Here is a 26,765-nt window from a genome sequence, read left to right on the forward strand (position 1 = left end):
AAGACACATAACTTCTCAAGGATGAGCGTGGTTTACATGTCCATTCAGTAACAAAGAAAATTACAAAGTCTCACTCATTTAGTTGCCCTGGAGCAGAGGTGTCCAGTCTGTTGGACAATGGTTTCTTTTTAAACATTCTTTAAACTACTTTTCAGTTGAGCATATGGCTCACAGCACTGCCTACCCCTGAAGATGTGAGTATCAGAGTGAGCTCAAGGGGTCTCTACTAGAAAAGCCTTAAGGTGGCTGACTAAGGAATGGATTTTTCTAAAAGGAAAATTCATCTATTTATGAACAGAAATTATTGGCGTGGATCAGAAGTATTTACTATTAGACTGAGGAGTAGTTCTGCCTTCATTTCTGCCTGGAAGGCAGCATTATTAATTCTGTCCCTCAGGTCCTGAACATTTTCTACCATGCTTGGAATGGCTTTTCTGAATTAGGTAGAAAATACTAATGCTGATAATATTCTTTAAGCAATTCTGATAGATTTGCTTTTCATTCCAATTACAACACTGCAGCCAAATTTCTTTCTGCAGAGTTAGAAAATACACTGAAATATAATGGAAAATGATTCTTATGTAGAAATACGCACTAAAACATTCTGTCTTAGAATCTGTCCCTCCAAGCTCCCTTACCCACTGTGTCTGGCCTGTTTTTTGCCTTGAGTGGTAAGACTCAGACTACACCGACAGGCCCTCTTTCCCCCTAGGATTCTGGTTAGGTTTGGCAAAGGAAAAACATCATCAATACTTTCTTATTTTTCACTTCCTTATTAACATGTATAACTAATAACTGAATAGACAGTAAATGTCTTTTATTGTTTAAGAATTTCTCTGACCTGGTATAAGCTCACAAAGCTGAGATCTATGTACACTATAAATACGTGTCTGTCACACTAGTGTGTACTGAATGAGCACTTAGTGCTTAATCTGTACCTACGCTTCTAATATTTCATAAATATTAGCAAGTTTTAGAATAACTCTAAGAGACCAATGTTGTTAGCCCCATCTTACAGATGAAACCAATGATACAAAGGCTGAGTAACTTGTCCAAGGACTAATGAAAGTTAGGCTCTTTGACTCAAAAGTCCCTGCACTTAATCACTCCTAGACTGGCAGCCACAAAGAGGAGTAGTGCCACAAAGTAAAAAGCTTTGGTTGGGATGAGTGACTATTGTTGTTCCAATATTAAACTTTAACATGATGCTGGATGAGAATGATAAAATAGCGAATAGACTTTAGGTTAAAAAAATAATACATAGCTAGGCATGGTGTCACACGCCTATAACCCCAGCACTCCGGAAGCTGAGTCAGGAGGATCGCTGTGAGTTCAAGACCAGCCTGGGCTACATATTGAGTTCCAGGTCAGTCTCAACTACATAGTGAGAACCTGTGGCAAAAAAACCAAAACAAACAAATAACCCCCCAAAAATATATAAACATGCTCAGAATTACTCCAAATATTTCATAAACTTCACCTGGGCATTTTAGCAAACGCTCCTAATGTTCCCTATTCCACACACCTACACACAGTACTACCAGTGTGTCTCCACTGTAAAACACACATAAAGCATCAGCAGTGACTTCTCATACTCTTCTGCATCATTTCCTTGTCACAGAAGGGCGAATATGCATGAGAGAAAATGTCTGAAATATCTCTGAAACAACATTATTAGAGCTGTGTTTCCAACTATGAAAGGCTGAACAGGTGGTGCTGCCAGTCAGTTACAGGAGAATTATGGCCTAAACATGGAGAATAAGCATGAGTAATGTGCAGCTGCCACATAAGAATTTGGTCATTAACCAGCTCAACACACCATGACAAAGAGATATTCAGTGAGAAAACAAAACTGTGTGCTCAAAAGTCATTACAAAAAATCCTAGAGAGAGATGACAACCGCACAACTTAGTATCTACTAGTAAATGATTTTCATCCTTGTGTAAAGGCATTAAAACTCTAATGCTTAATACCAAATGCTTTGTTTTCCTACAAAACAAAGGAAAACTGCAAACCTTGCAATTATGGAAAATGTGCATGTGCTTATTAGAAAAGGTCCTCGATGCAAAAGTCCGTAATCTACAAAAGCAGGAAGAAAGCACTAAACACCTGTCATGTGCCAGTGCTTTTACATTTTATGTTTGGCTTCTTATGTTTTATGTTTGTATTTTTTTAAAGCTTCACATGGTTTTTACAATAGCAACAGAAGGTAGGTTTGCTTCCCAAATGAGAAAACTGACACACCCCTAACTGCAGTTGGATATGGCTGAAAATACCTCTTAATTCATACTTCTTCCAGCCTACCATTTGGTATTAACTGTAGGAACTGATTAGGTATTAATTTTCCACTGACTATCTTCACTGCACTGGAATTATCATCAGTAAACAAATGTACACACTTTATCACAAATGATGAAGTTAAAAAATGCTTCTCAGGTTTATAAAAATTTAAATATAAAATTATGACCCTCTCAATTTAAATTTTTATGTTCTATTTTGGTGCTATGAACTGAACCTGAGGCCTTGCAACATGCTAAATATGTGCTCTCCAATTGAGCTAACACCTAGATCCCCTCATTTATATTCAGCAATACTGAAGGCCTACAAAAAAGGTGCTAAGAATAAAAACATCTGTGGTCTTATCGTACTGATTAAGAAATAAAACTCTGCCAGTTAAGAAACCTCTGAAAGATGTGCCCCTTCTCAATTTTCTTTTTTGGGTACCAGGGGATTGTATTCAGGAATTTGCGCTTGCAAGGAAGGTGTGGCACCATAACCACTGCCCTGAATTTAGGGTTTTTCATTCTCTTGTACTTCTTTATATTTTATTTCACATATTATTTCTAAGCAATATATTATTTTTTACAGTTTAGGTTTTACTAATCAGTAGAACTATGCAAAATATATTTTCTACTGGCAAGTAAGAGGTCCCGATTTTGATCCTCAGTACCCCCCACCAAATATATATTTTGTTTCTCCCTTTTTTAACCTAATTTATCTATTTCTCAATATATTAAAATATTTATACTAAGAACTGTGTTTTAAGATACTTTATATTTTTATGCCTCTGACTACAAGCAACGACTAACTCTAACATCTTTCATAATAATCTACTCAAATGAAAGGCAAAACACAAGTCTGTACACATTGAGGCTCTTCTTTCTTTTAGGAAATCCAGCCCTTCAGTCCTCACAACCCAAAAACTACTGACTCAACAATCCCACATCTAGGAATGTACTTAAATCCCAACTCAAGATGCTACAGGTGTACATATATGCTCATGGCACATTGTTTAGAAGAGTAAAAATATCCCCTTGTGTGGACAAGGTTAAGGAAAATATTGTACATATCCATACTACTGAACACAATACAAATATGAAAATGAATGACATAGAGCTTTCTATGGCTTGTATTAGATGTCCCCCCCAAAGCCTCATGCACTTATAGATGGCGCTTTTCAGAGTTGGCTGGATCTAGGATGTATTATACTAGGATTAAGTTAGTCCATTGATTGGAACTGGCACGTTCTGGGTGTGGATGGTACTACCCAAAAGGCTGTAGCCTAGATGGAATAAAAGGGAAAGGAAGGCTTGTTTCACTGCTTTCTGCCTCCTGCCTGCCATGTCATGAACTGTTTCTTTTCTGTGAGGCCCCTCTGCCATGCCACCCTTCCTTGGAGCCAGCTGACTATGGACTGAAACCTCTACAAACTGTGAGCTAAAATAAACCTTTCCTCCTTTAACTTGTGAGTGTTGGGTATTTTGTCCCAGCAATGGGAAAAGTAACCAAGAAAGGGCGATAGTATACTGTAGTGGTTTTAAAATATATCCACAAATTCTTCAACATGCTTCCCTTCAAAAGGTGAAGCCAAATTCATGTCCTATTTAGGTGGATCTAACTTAGAAACTGTCTTCTAAAGAGAGTATGACAGAAGTGATGCTATGTGACTTCTGAAGCTAAGTTATAAAATGGATATCTTCTGCCCAATTTTCCCCAGGATCATTTGGTCTCAAGGAAGCCTGCCACTATGTCGTGAAGAGGCTCAAGTGGCCTCCTATGGAGAAAGAGAACCTCTTATGGAGAAAAACTGAGGCCTCCTGCCATTAGCCAGCCATGCAAGACACCCGAGAAATGAATCCTCTAGCCCAGTCATGCCCTTGAAACTTCAGCATCAAAGTGGACCCCATCTAAGCCACTACCAAATGCACAGGGACCATGAGAAGACAGTATAATTTTAAACCATTAAATTCTGGAGTTCTGCTATTTAGCAACAGATAACCAACTAATAATGTTCACACACACACAACAGTAGCTCAGTAAAAAAAAAGTGAGGCGCAGAACATTGTGTATATGTCTGTTTTGTATACGCACAACATTTAACAGTAATTATACCTGGGGTACTTTGGGCAAATAAAGGGAGGAAGGGACAGCATACTTTTTGTTTTAGACACTCAAAAGATTAAGTCCATGCATTATTAATTTGTACAATTTTCTAAAGGCCCACAAACACTTAAAACATAAATAAATATGAAAACTTTAAACCAAGCTAGGGATGTGACTCAGTGGCACCATGCCTGCCTGGCAAGCACAAGGTCCTGAGTTCAATTTCCAATACAGAAAAAAAAAAAAAAACTTAAACCAACTGAGATTTTTTTTTTTAAATCACCTCTTGTAAAAGGAAAGAACAAAATTAATTTCAGGCACATTGCTAACAAGTTCTATTATGTGGTTTCCTAGTTGGCTGCTGATTAAAAGCAGCAAACTGAGGGAGGGATGGGCTATTACAGGGAGGCATACTGCCAATACAAAGACACGACTGTTGAGTCTGTCAGAAAAAATGAAGACAAAGCTAAAATAAGCCATCTGAAGCCACTCAACTGAAGGAACAAAGACCCTCCATATCTAGAAGTTTGAAAGGATGTAACTGCTTCACAGGGGTATGATTATAAAAACAATGTTTATAAAGAAGTGAATGGTTTATAAAGTATTCCACACACAAGCCTGGCATCTACTACGTAAGTATTTTTACTGTCATTTTACAGATTGGGAGTAAAACTCAGGAAGCAAGTGGAGTCAGGGCACAAAAGACCATTCTAAGAATTCAAAGTTGATTTATGTAAATAATCCTATTTATCTGATTTAAAAGGGGAAGGTCAAAGCTTGTAGTCCCCACAGCCAGAATAATGGGGTTCCCTCCAGACCAGCAACTTTAGGCTGATAGAATGCTCACCAAGCAACCTTTTCAGAAACAGTTTCGGTAAAAGACAAAAAAAAAATTGTTTTTATCACAGGTTTCTGGGAAACATGGAGGTGGTAGAAAAACCTATTCGTTAAAATGTAGAAGTAGGAATAAAGAATACCCTAATTTGTATCAATTTTTATTCTCAAGAGGGCAAGATATACTACTGCATGTGTCTCATTATCTGCCAATCACTTGAGATTCTCAAGAGGTAGCCAGGCATATCAGGAAGAAAAGCACAGAATTCTGCATCAATGTGTCTTGTGCTTGAATTGTGGCACAGCCATTTTTGCATAACTTTTTCCTTATCTTTACAATAAGGAAAATAATACTTATATGGTTATTGTGTGGATGCAAAAACAAGGGTGCAATATACCCTGCTCAATGCTTGGCAACAGCATTATGTTCAAGAAATAGTTACCACTGTTTTTACCACCACCATTACTTTATGTGCATATAATAAAGACAGCCTGGACCTTCACTGTGCAACACCTACTTCCTTCCCCCTTATCTGTGCTCATATTGTGTCCTTCAATGCTATGTCTGGTTTTTCTCATCCATGGCTGAAGGCCACATCCAGTCAGATGTGACTAAGTCAAGTGCTATTCCGTCTAAGAGTTTCCTATCTGAAAGTAATCTCTCCCTCTTCAGAGCACTCACTTGTGTTAATGGCACCTTCATAACTGCACTTACATTATGGATTTTTTTTTTATTTCTGCAATTAAATTACAAGCATCCTAATGGTGGTGTCTATGTTTAGGTAAGTCTCTAGCTGTCAGTACCCAGCACACTGTCCTATTTCATTTTGTACACAAGGAGGTACAAACAGAACATTTGTTGACTGACTATAACAAAAGAATATCAGATGCTTATACAGCAGAATTATCACTCAACATCAGTAAAGTCAACTGGAGTTTTATAGCTTTGAGTCTAAATAACCATGATATTGTAATCAGACTTCTAACTCCTGTACTCCCGACCATATTTAGATCATTCGTAATAATGATGACAGTGGACAGCTACAGAGCATTTACTATGTATCAGGCACTATATTGTACTAGAAGGAAGCAGAGACAGATTTTAAGACCGTATCATAATTCCTTCCCTCCTACCTACAAAAGAAAAGGAGGGCAGAGGAGGGCTGTGAATGTGGTATAGCATTCGCTTAGCATGCATGAAGTTCTAGGTTTGACCGCACTACTGCAAAAAAAAAAAAAAAAAAAAAAAAAAAAAAAAAAAGTAAAGCTGATAAGTCAGGGGATATAGTTTAGTGGCACCGCACCTGACTACCAAGAGCAAGGTCCTGAATTTAATTTGTGGTATGTGTGTGTGGACAGGCATAAAAAGAAATCAGTCAAAGCAAGCAGTTAACAGTTTTAACCTAATTACAAAGTGTATTCAGGACTGGGGGCAGTACTAGGGATTAAACCTAGCCCTCTGCATTTGAGTTACATTCCCAGGAGGGGGGGGGAGGGGGAAAGGGGAGGAGGAAGATGATGATTTTGGTAGCAGGGATCAAACTCAGAGCCTTGTGCTTGCAAGGCAGGTGCGGTGCCACTGAGCTAAATCCCCAGCCCTCTACAATTATGTTTTTGGAGATAGAGTCTTGCTAAATTGCCCAGGTGGGGTTCAAACTTGAAATCTTTCTGCCTCAGCCTCCTAAAGTGCTGGGTTTTCAAGCATGCACTATACCTGGTTATACTGATATTTTACCTCAACAAATCTTCATAAAAACCCTATGTTTTACTTTCCTATTTGTATTTCTATTCACATGTGGGTAAACATTAATGTACATTACCCACAGGCAAAAGAGGTTTCTATTATCTCTTCTCCATAACTGATATAAACTAATCTACTGAAATGGTTTTAGTTGCTAACTAGTGTGCAAGTCAAACAAAATGGGATCCTTATCTACAAGCACTGGACTTCCATAGGAAACACCTTGCCTAAGGTCAACTATGGAGCAGCTACCTAGTGGATTTCTAAAGCAGATAAAAAGATTGTTTTCAAAACAAAACAAATGAAAACTTTAAAGCTCTTAGTAGAGAATTACTTAGTATTAATTTCTTTTTATTGAGTTTATTGGTACTTTTTAGGGATACAGTACAGTTACATTCATTGTTGGGATCTTGTACCTCTACATGACAAATCTTGGTTTTCATTTTTTCCCCTTGTCCCTGCCCTCCCTTCACCCCCTCTTCCCCTCCCCATTTACAAACACTTTATTTCCATTTTTTCAATTTCTCATATTTTTTCTTTTCCCTTATTACCTTTCCCCCACCCTTCCCACTTTCTCTACACCTTTAGCCCTTTACTTCCTATTTCACATTATTAATTATCTCATTAGGATCCTGTGTACTATTATAGTTTTTCACACCAGAGAAACTATTCGGTATTTCAGTTAAAGAAATCTCTGTGTGAACATTAAAAATAGGGAATCCTAAAATAAAACTAAAAAGGAAAGTAAAAGAGAAAAGGCAATGATGTAAGATTGAAATAATCCTTAATTCTGAAGACCAAATTTCTTTATAAAATTAATCCCCACTTAAAGAGGTTGCTATATGTTCTAATTTTTCGGCAGGGTTGAGGATTGAACCCAGGGCCAAATGAAGGCTAGGCAAGTGTTTTATCAACTGAGCTACACTCCTAGCCCTAAATTATTAGCTATCTCAACAGGTTTACCAAAGTTGTCTTTGACTATACTAATGGAAAAACATGAGTTTACAATCAAGTAAGATGTGCAAGGGTTTTTGGTGTGCCTTTTGCCCCTGTTAACAGTGTGCAAATTTATCCAATAGAAAATGACAAGATAGACTGAATGAGCACATGGCATGATTTATACAAGCTTTGCCCGCCAAGGCAGCAAGTAAAAATCCCCTTATGGGCATCTCCACAAAGACATATCAAGCTGAAGAGCTATTCGTGCAACCAACTACCTTCATAAGAGTTAAGAAAAATCTGCTTTTATCATTTCAAAACAGCTTGTTATATCCAAAAAATGTTTTCTGTAAGCCTCATAGTAACCACTAAGCAAAAATACATAATACACAAACCAAATAATATGCAAGAAATCAAAATGTACGACTAGGGTAAATCATTTAACCACAAGGGAAGACCGTAAAAGAAATAAAGGAACTATGACAAAGTAGAAAGCAAGTTACAAATTAGCTGTATTAAAACATCACTTAATAATTACCTTGAATGTAAATAGATTAAATCCTCTAATTAAAAGACAGTGACTGAATGGATTAAAGAAAAACAACCCAACTATATGCTCCCTACAAGAAATTCACTATACCTCTACGAATACACATGAACTAAAAGTGAAGAGTTGGAATAAGACATTCCATGCAAAAGGAACTTTAAAATAAAAAAGGAGTAGCCATACTAATATCAGATAAAACAGACTACCAGAAGCAGCTCAGAGTGACAAGGAAGGTCATTATACGATGATAAAGGGAGGGGTCGATTCAGCAAGAGAAAATAATTCTAAATATATGTGCATCAATATCAGATCACCCAAATATACGAAGTATATTAAAAGACCAAAACAGTGAGAGTATTGTAGTAGTAGAAATACAGTACAGTAATAGTTAAGGGACTTTCACACCACACTTTCAGCAATGGACATCAAGACAGAAAAATCAATATGGAAATGTCAGAGTTAACCTGAAACTCAACCTGAACAAATGGCCCTAACAGACAACTTCAGGACAATTCATCCAATAGCTGCTGAAAACACATTCCACTCATTGGCATATGGGCCATTCTCTAAAATCAATCACATGATAGGCTACAAAATCAATCAATGAATTTTTAAAAATTTAGATCGTACTGATAATCTTTTCTAACAATGCAATAAAAGTAGAAATCAAGGTCAGGTATGGTGGCACATGTCCATAATCCCAGCACTTGGTAGGCTGAGGAACAAGGATTGCCGCAAATTCAAGGCTAGCCTGTACTACATAGTGAGTTCAAGCCAGCCAGAATTACATAGCCAGACCCTGTCTAAAATAACAAAACCCATAAAAATTATACAACTCACTTTTTTTTTTTTGTACTGGGGATTGAACCCTGGTCCTTGCACTTGCGAGGCAGGTGGCGGAACCACTGAGCTAAAACCCCAGCCCCTATAACTCACTTTTAACAACCAATGAATAAATAAGATATCAAGAAGGAAATTAAAAACTTTCTTGAAACAAATGAAAATAGAGATACAATATACCCAAACCTGAAGAATACAGCAAAAGCAGCATTAGCAGGAAAGTTTATACAAAAAAAACAAATATTAGTGAGGATGTGGGGGGCACAAACCCTTCTACACTGTTGGTGGAATGCAAATTAGTATAACCACTGTGAAAATCAGTACCACGATTCCTCAAAAAAACAAAAATAGTTACCATTTGATCCAAATTTACCACTCCTCTGTCTATTCCTGAAAAAAGGTCAGTAGTGTATACTACAGAAATGCTTGCATACCCATGTTTACTGCCACAGAATTCCTTAACATGCAAGCTGTGGAAACAGCCGAGGTGCCTGTCAACAAATGAATGGATAAAAACCATGGTATATGTATATGCACAATGGAATACTACTCAGACAGAAAGAGGAATAAAATCATGTCATCTATAGTAAATGGATGGAAATGGAGATCATCATGTTAAGCAAAATAAGCCAGCATCATCAAGAAAATACTGCATGTTTTCTCTCATATGTGGAATAATTACATATAGAATCGGTCAGGGAAGGATGGGAGGTGATGGGGGACAAAGAAGACCAAAGTGTTTTATATGCATGTATGACTATTCCCAAACAAAATCCACTATTCAACTCATATGCAGTAATAAAGATTATTCACCAGGATCAAGTAGCTTCATCCTAAGATAGCAATGGTAATTCAATGTTCTCTAATCAGTGTGATACAAAACATGAACAGAACGAAGGACAAAAACCATATGGTCATTTCAACATAAAGAAAAAGCACTTGAAGCCAGTCATGGTGGTGTATGTCTCTAGTACTACGCCTTGGGAGGCTGAGGCAGGATAACTGCTGAGTGCAAGGCCAGCCTGGACTACACAGCAAGATTCTGTCTGAAAAGCAACTAGGGGAGAGGGAGAAGGAGAGAGAGAAGGAGGATGGAAGAGAGGAAGAGAAGAGAGGGAAGGATGAAGAGAGAGGGAGGGAGAAAGGGTGGGCATTTGATAAAACTCAACATCCCTTTATGATAAAAAACTGAAAAAAATGAAGTTTAGAAGTACCTCAACATGATAAAGTCCATTTATACTAAAGCAACAGCAAACCTCATACTGAATGGGAAAACCAAGAAGCTTTCTCTGTAAGAGATAAAACAAGACAACAATGCCCACTTTTGCTACTCTTATTCAATATAATGCTGAAGTCCTAATGAGAGCAGTCAGGCAAGAAAAGGGATATCCATACTGGAAAAGAAGTAATGGAATGTCACTGTTTACAGATGACACATCTCAAAGAAAACCCCAGAAACACCACAAAAAACGAGAACTGAAAAATAAATTCAGCAAAGTAGCAGGAAACAAAATCAACATGCAAACATCAATAGTACTGCTGTATGTGAAAAGCATGTCTGAAATAGAAATCAAGAAGGTAATTCTACTTACAACAGCTTAAAATATCTAGGAATGAGTGTAACCAAAGTGGTGAAAGAGCTCTACAATGACTAATATAAAAACAATGATGAAAGAAACGGAAGAGGACACAAAAATGTAAGTCACACACATGGTCATGAATTAAAATATATTGTTAAAATGTCTATACTACCCAAAACAATTTATTTTATTTTATTTTATTTTATTTCATTTGTACTGGGGATTGAACTTGGAACCTTGCACTTGCAAGGCAGGTGATAGAACCACTGAGCTAAATCCCCGGCCCTTACCCACAGCAATTTACAAATTCAAGGTACCAATCACATTCTTCAAAAGGCTAGAAGAAACAATTCTAAAATTTATATGGAACCACAAAAAAACCCTGAATAGCCAAAAGAGTAAAAAGAGAAAATAGGCAGTGTTAGTTTGACTTCAAAGCTACTGCAAAGCTGTATTAATCAAAACAGCATGGCAGTGGCAGTGGAAGAAGATACACAAACCAATGGAATAGAATAGAAAGCCTAGAAATAAACCCACATATCTAGAGCCAAGTAATTTTCAACAAAGGCACTAAGAGTATCCACTGGAGAAAGGATAGTCTTTTCAACAAAAGGTACTGAAAAAATTAGATATTCATACTCACAAGAATGAAACTAGACCCTTCTCAACAGCTAGAAAACTTCAGATCAAAACCTAAGACCTGAAATTATTAAACTACTAGAGGAAAAATTTCATTTCTGGACACTGGGATGGGCAAGGATTTTTTTTGGACGAGACCCCCAAAAGCATAAGAAATAACAGCAAAACTAGAAAAATAGGATTATATCAAACTAAAAAGTTTCCTGCCCTGCACAAGGAATGGGAGAAAATAGCTGCAAATCTATATCTTAAGAGGAGTCTGTGTTAGCTTTCTGTGGCTGTGATTTAGAACCCACTTTCAGAGGTTTCATAGTCACTTGTCCCATCACTTTAGGAATGAGATGAGGCTGAACAAGATGGGAGTGTGTGGTAACTGCTCACCTCATGGTGGTCTGGGAAACAGAGCAAGTGAGCTCAGGGTTTTTTCCCTGAGAGATCTACAGTACTTTCTTCAGTTAGGCCCTGTATCCTATAGTTTCTCCCGCTTTCCTACAGTCTATTCATTTAATCCACCAATGGATTAGTCCATCAGATCAGAACCCTCAGGACCCAATCACTTCCCAAAGGCCCCAGCTCTGAGTATTACTGCAAAGGGGACCAACCCTTCAACACATACACCTTTAAGGGACATTTTAAGATCCAAACAATAAAAAATTGATATCTAGTATAGTGAACTCCAGAAACTCAAAAGCAAAAAATCAAACAGCCTGATTAAAAAGTGGGCAACAGATTTTAAAGGACAATTTTCAAAAGACATAAAAATGGACAATAGGTACATGAAAAAACGGTCAAGACCTCTAAGCATCAGGGAAATGCAAATCAAATCACAATGAGGTATCACCTCACTTCAGTAAAACTGGCTATTATCAAGAATATGCATATAACAAATGCTGGCAAGAATGGAGAGAAAAGAGAACCCTTATACACACACTGGGAATGTAAATTACTACAGCCATTATGGAAAACAGTATAAATACTTCGCAAAAAATTAAAAATAGAAATAATATATGATCCAGCAATCCCATTACTAAGTATTTATCCACAGGAAATGAAATCAGTATTCTAAAAACCCACCAGCACTTCTATGTTCATTTCAGCACTATTCATAACAGCTAAGAAATGAAAACAAGTTCAATGTCCATCAACTGACAGGTTTTTTAAAATTTGGTATGAGTTCACAGTGAACATTACAGATGTAATGCAGATCATTACATTAAGTGAAATGAGCTAGGCATAAAAAAGCAAGTACCTCCTGTTTCCCTCACTTCCTATTTCCTGTGGTACTCTGGATGGGGACCTGAAGTGATGAAGATCACTGGTGTTAGTCATGCTCCTCGTGGTTTTCACGTCTATTCATGGTTTAGAGGATGTGATTATAGCCTGTAGTGAATAGTGGCTGCAGGTGAGAGTTAAATGGCAGGTTCTTGGGAATCACCAGGAGCCCCAGCCATCTGAACTGTACCTAGGAACTTGCTGTGCTGCTACTGGAAGGTCCATGGGCTACTATGAGTATTTTTATCCCCTCTCTCAATGTGGAATCAAAACTAAAGTATACTCATGGGGTATTCTCATTGAAAGTTCAATTAATTGTGAACCGGAAAATTCAGATGTCTGGGGTTTCTTACCAATATTGTGCTATACTTGAAGATCATTTACAAAGTATTTGAAAAAGGAAAAAGACCATGATAGTGTTGAGTCCAAAAAATCAGCGAGACAGAAGAGCTCAATTTCACATCAAGCGAAAAGCTAAGGGACCCATCCAGAAGGGACAGTAAGGCCAATCTCTTTAACATAGATGTAAGAATCCTCAATAAGATACTGGCAAACAGAATGCAGTAAATGATCAAAAAGATTATATACCGTGAACAAGCAGGATTCATTCCAGGGATGGAGAGATGGTTCAACATATGAGGATCAACAAATGGAACACAGCACACAAATGTAACAGAATCAAGGACAAAAACCACACGATCATCTAAGTAGGGGCAGAAAAGTCATCTGACAAAGTCCAGGATCCATTAATGATAAAAACCCTAAAGAAAATAGGAATACAAGGTCTTTGTCTCAATCTGATAAAAGCCATCTATGACAAACCAACAGCCAACATCCTCCTAAGTGGAGAGAAGCTGACAGCTTTCACTCTACAATCAGGAACAAGGCAAGGATGAGAGAGAGAGAGAGAGAAAGAGAGGGAGAGAGGGAGAGAGGGAGAGAGGGAGAGAGAAAAGGAATATGGATAGGAAAAGATTTGACACTTTTAAAAATGCCTCCTGTAAGTGCAATTATGCAGTATTTGTCTTTTTCCAATTGACTTTTTCACTTAGCATAATGCTCTCACATACTGTTACATATCGCAGAATTTCCTTTAAGAAGGCTGAATGGCATTCCATTGCATGTGGCTAGGCTACATGTTGGTTGATGAAAACAGTGCTGGATCCAACACAGGAGTGCTAACATATCTCTAAAATCCTAATTCCGATAAATAACTGAATTGTTATGGTAATTATGCATCTTAATAGGCCAAAGCACTTCTCATTATCCTTTTTGGTAAAGCAGTTTTGTTACTATGTGTTAAATAGGTATTTTATTATATCAATCTCAAACCAGCAACAGAAAAATCTTTGTGATGTACACATGGATGAGGTCAGGAATTTCCACAGATGTGGTAGTTTATATGAATGCTAACTCTAACATCAGCTGTTTTTTTAGTAAAACCCTTTTATTTTGGCATGTAAGATAAATCTCTTTTCAATTAAGCTATAAAAATGGGCTGCAGTCTTTAGATTTCAGTATCTCAGATGGGCTAAACATTTTATTCTATGCATCAATTTGGTGCTTTAAACAAAAATTCGAGACATTGCTCTTAAAAAATAAAAAAAGCAAGTACCACATGATCTCACTCATATGCAGAGTCTAAAACAGTTAACCTGAAAAGCCAGGCATGTGGCAGGTGCCTTATTTGAATGCTGGTGGCCAGAAACAAGCACAGTAAATGGGGGATTATGGGGAAAGGGTGATCAATGGTAGTACTAAGTTACAGTTATGAACAAGCAAGAAGGTATCCTGTTGCACTGGAGGGTGATTACAGGTAACAATAATATACTGCAAAATTCAAAAAACTAAAAGAAAATATTTTTAAAGTGTTCCTCATAAAAAGTATGAATGTATTACTTTTTAAAAACGTTTTTTTCACAACCTCGTCTCTGGCTAGAACATACTATTACATGTATCATCATTCTTCTTATCTAACTAGTTCACTGACAGACACTATTATTCAGAGTTGTATTTAATTTCTTACATGATATACACCTTTAATGGCACCACAATTTAAAAGCAGTTTAATCTATTTGAGCATTCTTCTCTCAGGTAGGGACTTTACCAAATATCAAACTTAACCAAACTTGGAGAGCAGGAGAGGTGGTTCCCTGAAGAAGGATTTAAATATCAAATCTCATATTTCAATCAACTCAATCACTACTTTCAGCCTTGACTTTGCCTTGGGCTTTCTGATGATGAGGATGAATTTCACAAGACAGTTCCAGGTCCCTGTTGAAGTCTTATGTGCCCAACAACCTCATGGGACAAGGGTAGAAGTGGGAGAAGCGGAACAGGAAAGTATAGAATTTACATATAAGCATTCTGCCAGTTCATTTAAGAAGACAAAGAATATTTTCTCTATGTTGAGATGAAGAAAAGAATACCCATATGCATTATATAAAATTATCATGGGAACTTTATGGCAAGACAATTCTAAGACATAAACCTGCTGGGAGAAAAAAGAAATGCACACAAGAAAGTGAGTCAGCCAAGCTATATGCATGGAGTTTATAGCTATATAGTCTAAACTGTGCTCTTCTTACCCTTTCCAGGAATGTGATTCAATTTAATTAAGTTAGTATTAACTAGCAAGAAAAACACAGGAACATTTCAGATCTGACTTAAAACTACAGTATTCTTATCCTGAACACAATGTTGTACAACGTAATTGAGTTATATAATTATGTACTGTGATATATAATCTTTCTGGTTTTTTGGGGGTGGTACAATGCTAGAGATTTAACTCAGGGTCTCACACATGCTCAGCAAGTACTCTACCACCAAGCTATGTCCTCAGGCCCCATACTTTATTCTTCACAATAAAAAGTCATTCTTAAGTATTTTTCTGTCTAGACTTTACTTCATATCATAAATTAAATGGCCACCTAACAATTACTTTTCAAAGCTACCTGAAAAAGACATCCTGAGATTCTCAGGAAATTATCCATTTCCAGTTCAACACATTCAACAGTAACACAACATTTTTGCCATGGCTCATATGTCTACAAGGAACAAAACTGCCAAGTGCACTACTGGCCATGTTCTCTGGTCACACAAAATCGTTTCTACTGATTGTGGCTATGAGGCAAGTTATCTAGAACATCAGCTGGTTTCCCCTGCTTGGCTCCTGCTCCTCAGTTTTTGTAAGAGCTCCCATTCTCCTTCAGGGAACCACCTCTCCCGCACTCCAAGTTTGGTTAAGTTTGATATTTGGTTAAGTCCCTACCTGAGAGAAGAATGCTCAAATAGATTAAACTACTTTTAAAAAATCATCCAAGTAAGACAAAGTCGAGGTTTCCTATTGCCATATTTTTCTAAATTTTGTGGTCTCTCCATAATAAAACCCTAAGGAGGCCCTTGGAGTTCATCTTTATTAGATGTGATGTCATAAAATCTCTGATGTCATACAACCCACTTAACAGATAGCAGGGGTAGAGTAGTTGGTCTTCAGAAGAGGGAAGGATGAAAGATTCTACAGTGACTTTTACTGCCCACCTCATCCTCGTACCTTCTCTTGTCTCCACTTGAAGGATCTGTTCTTCTCGTGAATTCCCACGGGTCCAGAAAAGTTAATGACTTGTTTTTGTTTTCTCACTGCATTCTGGAAACACACATCACACACTATTGCCCACCCTTCTTTATGTGTTTCTTAGGACAAAAACCGAATCATCTCCAGAAAGCAGGGATTCCATCTCTTCCACTACTGGACTGTATCTAAGCCTGACACTGTTCTAGGGATTTAGAAGCCACACGTTCACCAGATGTAGAGAAACAGAGCTATTTGTCTTTAAAAGGAAGTGAGGAAATGACAGCCGCATTTTACTTTTAAAATTCACTCCCCAAATTTTGTACTGTTTCTTTTTTAAAAATGTCTACGGCCACGTGTGGTGGCACATGCCTGTAGTCCCAGCACTCTGAAGGGTGAGGCAAGAGGATTGTGAGGAGTTTGAGGCCAGCCTGGACTACATAGTGACTTCAAGTCCAGTCTGAACTATGATGCAGTATGACCCCATCTCCTAGAAAAAGGGCACGGTGGCCACACCTACAAATGCGCCTATTTAGGAGACTGAGACAAAGGACAGCAAATTTGAGGGCAGCCTGGGAAATTTAGTGAGACTGACTCAAAATGAAAAGGCTGAGGGTATAACTCAGGGCTCTCTGGGTTCAATCCCCAGTACTGCAAGCAAGTAAGCAAATAAATAAATAAATAAATAAATACATAAAATGTCTAAAGCAAATTATGCTGATGAAAATTAATTCAAACAGCAGTGAAAGGATGACTTGGTATTTAAGTGTAATAACAGTCTTGTGATTAAAGTCCTCATACGTACACATAAATCATTATACACACCTTTATGATATAAGCATCCGAAGTTCCCCTTAAGCCAAAGTTTTAATCCACTTTACTCTGGAAAAAGTCATAAATGACTCATATTTCATTATTTGTAAGGTTGCTGCTATGTGCGTTTTCCCTGTCTCTCTTTCTATTATATTGTAAAGAATTAACAGGAATGAGATATGATTGAGATGGTTAGCTTTAATGTCTTAGGAAAATTTCACAAATTAACCAAGAACAAATGTTAAGCTGTATATAAGAAGAAACGTACTAAGTTGATATAAATAGAATAAAAGTCTTATGAAGGGACCTCTCAGCTATTTGAGGTAGGCTTCATGTAAATAAGTCTTTTGGTTCTGAAGCTTCAAGGAAATTTTACATTTTGGGAGAGTTAGTCCTTATTAACACTCTTGACAGTTAACGGGATTTTTATTCATTTTAAACAATGTTAATCACAAAGATAAAAACATTGCACTTCTAATATTAGTACTAGTACTCCATTCCCATCCCTCTGTTGAAAAAAAATCAGTTTTCTGGACTACAGACATGTCTAATTTTGGGGGGTTTTCATGAAGTAGCTGATACCATGTGAAGTTTTCAAACCCAGTAAGAAAACAAGAATAAATCACTGTGCCAGAACCACAGGCATCTCCTGTATTTTCCGCATATCCTCACCATTACCACTTCTAGTTCCTAATCTGTCGCCCCCACTCTCACCTAGCAGCCATATATTCCACACACCCAAGCAAAGGTCAGTTAGGAGGAGGTGGCCCTTCACACCTGTTCTCTAGTCAGTGATTCTGTCTTTAACTAGACACTGGAACATTTTAACGCTACCCTGGGCATGGTTTTATGCTACCCTTCCTTGACTCAGATTTCTTACTGATCTTAAGGCCCAGACTAAATTTTTAATATTCCAGGTAATTCTAATGTACTGCCAAATCTGGGAAACTTTACTCTAAAACTTTGTCCAGTTGTAAATTTTATAATGCTAAAAATTAAAATGATAGATAACCTAACTACTAGTTGATAATTTCCAAGATTCAAAGAACAATTTATCCTTCATGAATCTGGGTCTTCCTTTTTTTGAGACAGGGTCTCACTATGTAGTGGAGACTGACCTGGAGCTCACTATGTAGCCCAGGCTGGTCTCGAACTCACAGTGATCCTCCTGCGTCAGCCTCCCGAGTGCTGGGATTACAGGCGTGCGCCACCATGCCCAGCTGAATCTGGGTCTTTAATAACTGGGTCACACAGAGAAGCTAACTGCCTGATTTGGGTACTGTTAATGCTCCACGCCACCGCTATCATTCTCAAAGATGAGGAGGAATAATACAAATAGGGTTCTCATCACTCTCTAACCCCAATTCTTTCTCCTCTTTCCCCATCTCAAGTCACAAGGCTTTCACAATTCCTATGTAGCTCTGCCCACTGTGCCCCTTTGGGCTGCTGTGATCTTAGTTGTTCTTGAGTTTTTCCCCCTCTATAATGAGCCCCCAGAAAAAGGGAGTGGCCAGGTGCTATGGTTTGTGTCTAGATGTCCCACCAAAGCCTCATGTGGTCATAGGCTATTTTGGAGGTGGCTGAACCTGGAGTGTGTGGCTGATTCATGGTGGGGGTAGGCCTTAAGAGCATGAGTGTTACTCACCCTAATCCTGGGAGTCTGGATAAGATAAAAATGGCAAAGACATTGCTGAGGTCCCTTGTTGGCTTTGCTGTTTTCAGCTGCCAAGAACTATTACCCCTCTGCCACCCGGCCAGCCAACTATGGAGTGAAACCTTTACAAACTGTAAGCCAAATAAACCTTTTCTCCTGTAACTTCAGGCGTTGGGTATTTTGTCTCAGAAATGAGAGAAAAGTAACTAATACACCAGGTGACTGATTTTTACTTGGACAATAAAACATTTCAGCTTAAATTCAAAATACCCAGCCAACCAGCCCTTCCTCTCACCCACCACAGCCAATCCATCAGCAAACACTGCTTTTCAATGTCCACTACTCCCAGCTATCTGGACTTACTTAACAAGCCCCTAATTCCAGCCCTTGCTTTTTGAAATGTCAATCAAATCATGTGATTATTGACCTTAAAGTCCTGCAGTGCTTCCTGCTACATTACAATCAAATCCAAACTCCCTGCAAGATTTGGGCCACACCCTGTGCTCCCAAAGCAAAGCTTCACAACAGTCCTTCCTGTCACTTTTATTACCCTCTTACATGTCAGCATACTGCACAGAAGCTCCCGGCCTGCCAAAGGAGCCATACGATGACAAAAACAACCCAAGCATCTTCCAAGGAAGCCCACTAGCAATAACCCTCCTCAGTAGTAAGGCTGACACAGCTGGCCCTGGGTGGAGGCAAGGTCCACTTCAACTTTCTGAGTCACCCTGTCCGCTGCCTTCTCTATATTGCTTCCAGCAGCAAGGCTTTATCTGAACAAAAAAACCCAAGCTGCTATAGAATCTTAACGTATAATACAGAATTTAATACATAAGCCCTGGTCTTCCTAAACTGTGAAGGTAACTTACTCTGACCATGGCACACAGGACTATCCTGCAGCTAATATGCTGGGGCAGTACAAAAACTATAGGTGTCCTCCTCCCAGATTACTGGTTTATCCTTCACTGTTTAAAAAGAAGTGTGCACCAGCTCCTGGGTGCTGGAGCATGGTGATGACTGAAGTCAGCACTGCCCCTGAAAAAAAATGACTTTCCCTCCAGTCAAGAAGGCACTTGGAGAAGGGATGATGCAAACAGAACTAAATGGTAAGCCACAGGATCAGTAGCTTCCTATTGGAAGGACAAAAAGATACAGGCAACCAATATGAAGCACCCAATACCAATCATAGCCTCACTGTATCAATTACACATCTTGGAAAAATTATTCTTCGGAAATCTTTATGTACTGTTCAACAATAATAGGTTAAGTCACAAATATTATTCTGAAAAGAAGTCCCAAGAGTTGAGAGCAAGCCAGCTGTCTGTGGAGAAGGAGTATTTATTGAAAAAAGAATGGTTAATAAAAAAAGAAGTATATTAAATCCAAGCTGAGCTCCTTCTATCAAGCTGGAATTCAGACCCACCCATTGTATGCAGACCCTTCACAAATTATTCAAAGACAAGAAGAACCAACAATTAGGAAAGTGACTTTTCTACCATAAGTTTATTTGTGGGGGGGTGCTAAGTTTTATCTTGTATACCACCTACTGTTTTTCCTGCTTTAAAAACAAAAGGGTAAAAATGCCTGAACCTTTTCATTTTTCTCTTAGTTCTGTTGCAGCCTTGTCCTTAGTTTCTGCATACTTTCTCAATTTGTGCGCTTCCCTAATCCCCATCTGTCACAACCTCTCTCTGCTCCCACTATCTGAATCCCACATTCATAATTTCCTGGGTTTTCTCAGAATTCACAAAACAAGCCAGTCACTCAGACCTATCTCTTTAAACCTTAAAATGACTAAATGTTTAAAGTGTTAAATGTTCCTTATCACAATTCATGCCACAATAAAATACAACAGCATAGGCCGGGAATTTAGGTCACTGGCACCACACCTGCTTTGAAAACACAAGGTCCTGAGCTCTATCTCCTGGTGCCAAAAATGCAAAACAAACAAACAAAAACAAAACAATAGCAGTTCTTGGCCTGAATTTGAAGCATTTCAGATACAATTCAGGCCCTAATTACAATTTAAGGGTACAGTGACGTTACACCAAGAGAGTCACAACTGATCATTATACCTATGGTCTTGGAATGTATCATGATTTTAAATCACTAAAGAATTTTAATGCAAGAGCTAGGGGTGTCCATATAAAGAACAAAAGACCCAGAAAAGTTAACTAACTTGCCAGAATCCATATTTCTGGTCTCCTATGTTTTTGATATCTAAAATATAATTCTTGTATCTTATTTCTTTTTCTAATTTCCTGTATGCAAGAACATAAGTGTAGGGCCACCTCCATGCACCACCCACATAACTTGCTTACATTCCCTGGACACAAGAGGCTCACTCCTGCTTCAGAGGATTTCTATCAACTATTCCTTCTGCCTGGAATGCTGTTCTCTCTGGTATCAGTTCACCTGATTCTCTCCTGTCCTGCAGGTCTAGCACAAACGATCCCACCTTTGGCTTCTTTCCTGACCAATCAATTCTAGACAGAACTTCTGTCATCATTTAGATATAAAAGGCCCCCACAAATTCTTGCATTCAGAAGTGGGGCTTTTGGAAAGTGACTGGACCATGGGGTGATACTATATACTCAGCAGCACATTAATCCTTGGTGTATTAATAAACGAATATGCTGTTAGGAGGTGAGGACTGATGGGGGGAGGTAGATCGCTGGGCGTATGCCCTTTAGGGTATATCTCTGTCTCTTCCTGCTCTGTTTTCTGGCTGCCACAAGTTGAGCAATTTCCTCTCCTAGGCTCTTCCACCACGCTATTTTTGCCTTGGAGCATACCAAGACTGAACCATCCAAAACTATATAAGCCAAAATAAACCTCTCTTCCTTTAAAGTGTGACTGTGAGGTATTTTGTGACTGTGAAGGCTGGAATTAAGGAGTTGTTAAATGAGTCCAGATAGCTGAAGGGCAAGGTGGGAGTAGTGGACGTGAAAAGTGGTGTTGTGCCGATGGATTGGGTGTGGCAGGTAAGAGGAAGGAATGGTTGGCTGGATATTCTGAGTTTGAGCTAAAATGTTTTATTGTCCAAGTAAAAAATCAGTGACAAGAAAGCACTAATACACCTTCTCTAGTCATTCTCTATCACATTAACTAGTAACTGTATATTTTTTAAAACCATGATCCAATACCACTTTTAGGTTTACCTCCTTATAGTCTCTCTCCACTTGGCTATAAACTTCATGAGAGCAGACATTCATCTTATTTACCATTAAATGCTTGTGTCTACAATAGCCACTAGCAGAGTCAGTGGTCCAAACAAAATCGCATTAGCTAAGTGAACAAAATAATGTATGATTATCCCACTCTACACTCCTTCAGACAAAAGCTAATGGCATTAAACATTACTACCAATTTTCAAATACAATATCAAAAACATGAATTGTACATAACCGACTATCTCTGAGGAACTGGAGCAGTTCTTTGAGTCTGAACAAATTCTTCACAGCATTTAGGGAAATTCTTTGCTACATGAAATCTTTAGTTGAAAACCAGCGTCAATACTTATATCTATGTTTGTCTTTTTTTTTTTTGGCATTAAACATTACTACCAATTTTCAAATACAATATCAAAAACATGAATTGTACATAACCGACTATCTCTGAGGAACTGGAGCAGTTCTTTGAGTCTGAACAAATTCTTCACAGCATTTAGGGAAATTCTTTGCTACATGAAATCTTTAGTTGAAAACCAGCGTCAATACTTATATCTATGTTTGTCTTTTTTTTTTTTTCCTGTCTTGCTATTGAACACCATTTGCATCAAAAGAAGCCTGTCAGGACAACTGGTTTCCATTTGAAAAGTAGCTTGCAATTTCACAGGAAGTTTTCATCTAATTACTTCACACATAAAACATTTTACCTAAAATAAATAGATGTATAGGATGGGGATTTAACGCAGTAGCACCACGCCTACCTCAAAAGTACAAGGTCCTGAATTCACACTCTGGTACTAAAAAAAAAAAAGTATGGAGTATGGGATTATATACCTGTTAAATTCCTTCCAGTGCTCAAATGGAATGCATTATCATCTGAGTAAGCTGTTGTTAAATATCCACTGCCTCCTCTACAGAACCCTAGGTTCAAGCAAGGTCTCTGTTCAGAATTGCTGCGGTCTCTGCCATGTCTATGAATAAAAACCAATCCTACTAGAGTAGCCCAAATGACTGGGCCAACAACAGGTTACCAAGACAAAGGCAATCACATTGGATGGGACATGCTTGATTAAAAGACTAAGTGCTTTGGAACTAATGTGGTACAAATTATGCCCTCATTCACCATGCCATGGCAGCCAAAAGCTTCAAGCTGGATGGTGGTAATCTAACCTTCTCAGACTGCTCTTTTTTAGGGAAGTCTCAATGTTAAGTGATAAAGGACAAGGCTGTATCCCGAGTGATACTCAACTGTTGTTCTGCTTACCAAGATCTGTTCTCACTTCTGGACTATGTGACATTTACTTATTGCCTTGCCTCAAAACCTATTAAGAGAAAGAATCTGGGCATACATCTTCCTTGTACCATAAAAAATAAATTTACCCATGGACAGATCCTTAAAAATAAATCTTATTACTATATATATATATATATATATATATATATGGGAAATTATTTTATCTATATGCTGAATGGGCACCAAACAAGTCTCTGCAGACAAGCATGTCAAAAAGTATGGTTGTTCTCAATAAAAAAGTTGAACTGCCACATACAATTCAGTACTTTGGAAAGTAACCTCCATTTCTGGTTCTCTGATTCCAAGAACTGTATTACTGTATTAAAACAAAAATAGCTAGGTAGACATGTATTTGTATGTAAAATATATACAGTGGTGCTGGAACAATTATATAATATATATTTGATTCTACAGTTCAATTCAACCAACTGAAATATCCATATTTTTGTACCTACTCTATATCAGACATGAGATGTGGTCAAAATATATAGTGATATTTAAATTTAAAAAATGTATTAGTTTATTACACATTGCCATTCATCTCCCACAATATATTCCCCCTTGCTTCCAACACATGTATGCCACCATTCTTGTCACTTTTTTCTGAAGCAGTCTTTTTCTGAAGCAGTCGTCTTCTGTGCCTTTACAAGGTGTGATAAAAACAATCAATGATGCTAACGAGTGCCATCCAAAGAAAGGCAGACTCATAAACATCAGAGTGTGTCCTTATCCACCAGATCTGGTACTACGTGATTTCTGGCTCATCTTCAAAGTCAAAATGACCAAGGAAAGTAAATGTTTTCACTTGATTCAGGTCCTGAAGGCAACCAGAACAGTGCAAATAAAGAGGATTTCCAGAACTGCTTTAGAAATGAAGGAGAATATTTTGAAGGGAATTGATGGCACTACAGCAATGTGTTTATTGCAATTTTTAAAGAAATTTAAACACTTATTGTTTTCATTGTAAGTGTAGTATTAGGCATTAGGATAAGTAAGTTGAAGATTCTACTCTCTCTGAATTTAGGAGACCAAAGCAAAGAGAAAAAGATCAACTGAGTTCAAAGTATCATCCCACAGACTCTGGAGCTGCCCTCAAAGTATTCCCTGACTTTTAATAATCATTCACAGTTGACGTCAGCATTATTATTTGTTCAGTGAAAAGCATTTTTACAAATAAGGCCACACCACAGTTTCAGCAAGAATGAAAGGTGACACATTTTAAAATCCATGATGCTCAGTTTCAAATCCTGAATGTAGCACTTACTGCCATGTGATTTTAACTACTGAGTTTCAATTTATCCAAATGTAAAATGGTGATGATAGCCACTTCACCACTATTTGAAAAATGTTTTGTAAACTGGTAGGCATTCAATAAATTCAATAAATGTGGCTATTGTTAATGTTATTGTTGATAATGTCATCTTTACCTCTCTTCTATTTTCTATTATCTAAAGTTAAAACTCCAGTAGGTCAGAATCAGATTCAATGATGAGCATTAGGAAAAGACAACACTCTAATAAAGTATTTTTTAAAAACACCATCTCATGCCAGGGATTTAGCTCAGTTGTTCTGCCGCTTGCCTCGCAAGCACAAGGTCCTGAGTTTGATCCTGGTACCAAAACAAAACAAAAACCTTCTCATAACCAACAACAATTACTGTTCTATTTGAGATTATCTAGTCCTTTTCCTCCAACATAAAATTTGTTCCATAGAATTATTAAAACTAGAAAAATATCCTGACTATTCTACCAAACACCACTATGAAAGGCAGACCAAGCGGGAAACTGAGAACACGAGCTGTGTTCTTGGAAAGAAAATTCCAAGGGCCAGGGATTTAGCTCAGTGGTTCTGCTGCCTGCCTCACTAGTGAAAGGACCCAAGTTCGATCCCTGGTACCAAAAAAAGAAAGAAAATTCCACAAAGGCACACAATAATGTGAGTGAACTTAATGCTATCAAACTGCGGACTTAAAACAAAATCATAAAAGTGTAAAGTATAAAATGGTTAAAAACAATAAATTTTATGTTTTGCTTATTTTACTTACAATAACAAAACAAAGAAAAATTCCAGAGTCAGGGACTGGCCCATTATGCATTTTTAGTGCCTGGAACATATCAGTGAGTTAGAGATACTCAATAAGTGTCTGTTGAATGAAAGTAGAGAAAAATCAGTCTACTGAAAGGACATGTGTAACTTTTTGTAGTTTCTAACTCAATCCATTATGAAAAATAAAGAATAATGAGAAAATGTCCCAAATACTGCTTGTGAGAAACATAGTTTTTTGGTTTCCTACTGACATTGACATCTGCCTGGTTTCTGCATCTTTCCATGCTACTGAACACAACAGTCCCAAGGATTCCTTTTGCCTCACACTGCAAGGACTGGGAAAGGGTCTCATCAATTGTTTCAAAAGAGAAACAAGATGATAGGTTGAAGTCTGACTATCAGTGGACATGTAAACCACATCTCCTTAGACTCAGCCAAAGCATAGTGATTACGGCTGACCAGTTTAGAATGACTTGTTTCATTAGCAAGACCTGCAGACTTACATACTCATATTTCATATCCATCAGTACACTATAAAATCTTCACATCTAAAATGTGCTTCAAAACTCATAGTATAAAATTCTAATATTTTAAAAATTACTCACAGCTTTACTAGACTGACAGAGATTACTAAGCCAGCAAATGATCATTATTAATGCCTACAATGGGCACCCTTTCAGGTAGGGTATAATGATTCACGAATAAGCAACTCCTGAGTAAAACAGGTTGGTTTTCTAGTTTATATGTCACTTCCTAGCTGTTAAAACTTCAGGTATCCCAGAGAAAAGAAATCTATTTCTTAGATCTTATAAAACTCACCTGATAGGTTACCACTGGAGTTATGCAGAGGCACAGTATATTCTATATAAAAAAAGAGAGAGATTCTGTTAGGAAAGAACATTTAATATTAAACTAATAACACTGGTAACATGTTCCTTTCTGCCCCTGGGTGGTTGTATGTGTCGGGGGAGGGTATATTATTCCACAGGAAGTTCTACTTTTGTCATGGTTGCTGTGAAACATATTTTGAAGTTATCAGTAAATTTGAAACTGTACTATTGGATCTTGCAAGACAGAGAACATCTAGCTATGTAACAAACAGACTACTTACATTGTGCCAGTCAAATAGCTTTCCCAGAGTTCATTGGTACACAAGAAGACAAAGAGGTAGTGAGATGCAGATCTCTGCTGCTGACACCCTGCTTTCTGAATGGAGTGGCCCATTTCTACTCCCAGTGCCTACAGGTCCTCCTGATACCCCAGACTATGGAGAAATGAAGTGGGTAGTATTTTCATTTTTTACTGTGAGTCTTCTCAGTATGATTTTTTTATTTTTAAACTAATTTTAACCTTAAAATTTAGAAAAATTTTAAATTTGTCATCTTGAATCTTTGTAGAATGGAAGGTTAAGTACATACACATGGGAAAAGATCAAATGTAGT

General features: G+C 37.7%; 1 protein-coding gene across 1 annotated transcript in view; it reads right to left on the reverse strand.

Moving 5' to 3' along the window:
- Tmem123 (transmembrane protein 123) overlaps positions 1–26,239 on the reverse strand; it is a 45,870-nt gene extending 19,631 nt beyond the window's left edge. Inside the window, exon 1 of the mRNA XM_033764302.1 lies at positions 26,143–26,239. Coding sequence (XP_033620193.1) covers positions 26,143–26,224 — 82 coding nt within the window. The 5' untranslated portion in view covers positions 26,225–26,239. The remainder of the gene's footprint in view (positions 1–26,142) is intronic.
- Positions 26,240–26,765: the final 526 nt, after the last annotated feature.

This window comes from Fukomys damarensis, unplaced genomic scaffold, assembly GCF_012274545.1.
Source record: "Fukomys damarensis isolate Sample0158 unplaced genomic scaffold, DMR_v1.0_HiC HiC_scaffold_16, whole genome shotgun sequence".
In the NCBI taxonomy this organism is placed as follows: domain Eukaryota; kingdom Metazoa; phylum Chordata; class Mammalia; order Rodentia; family Bathyergidae; genus Fukomys; species Fukomys damarensis.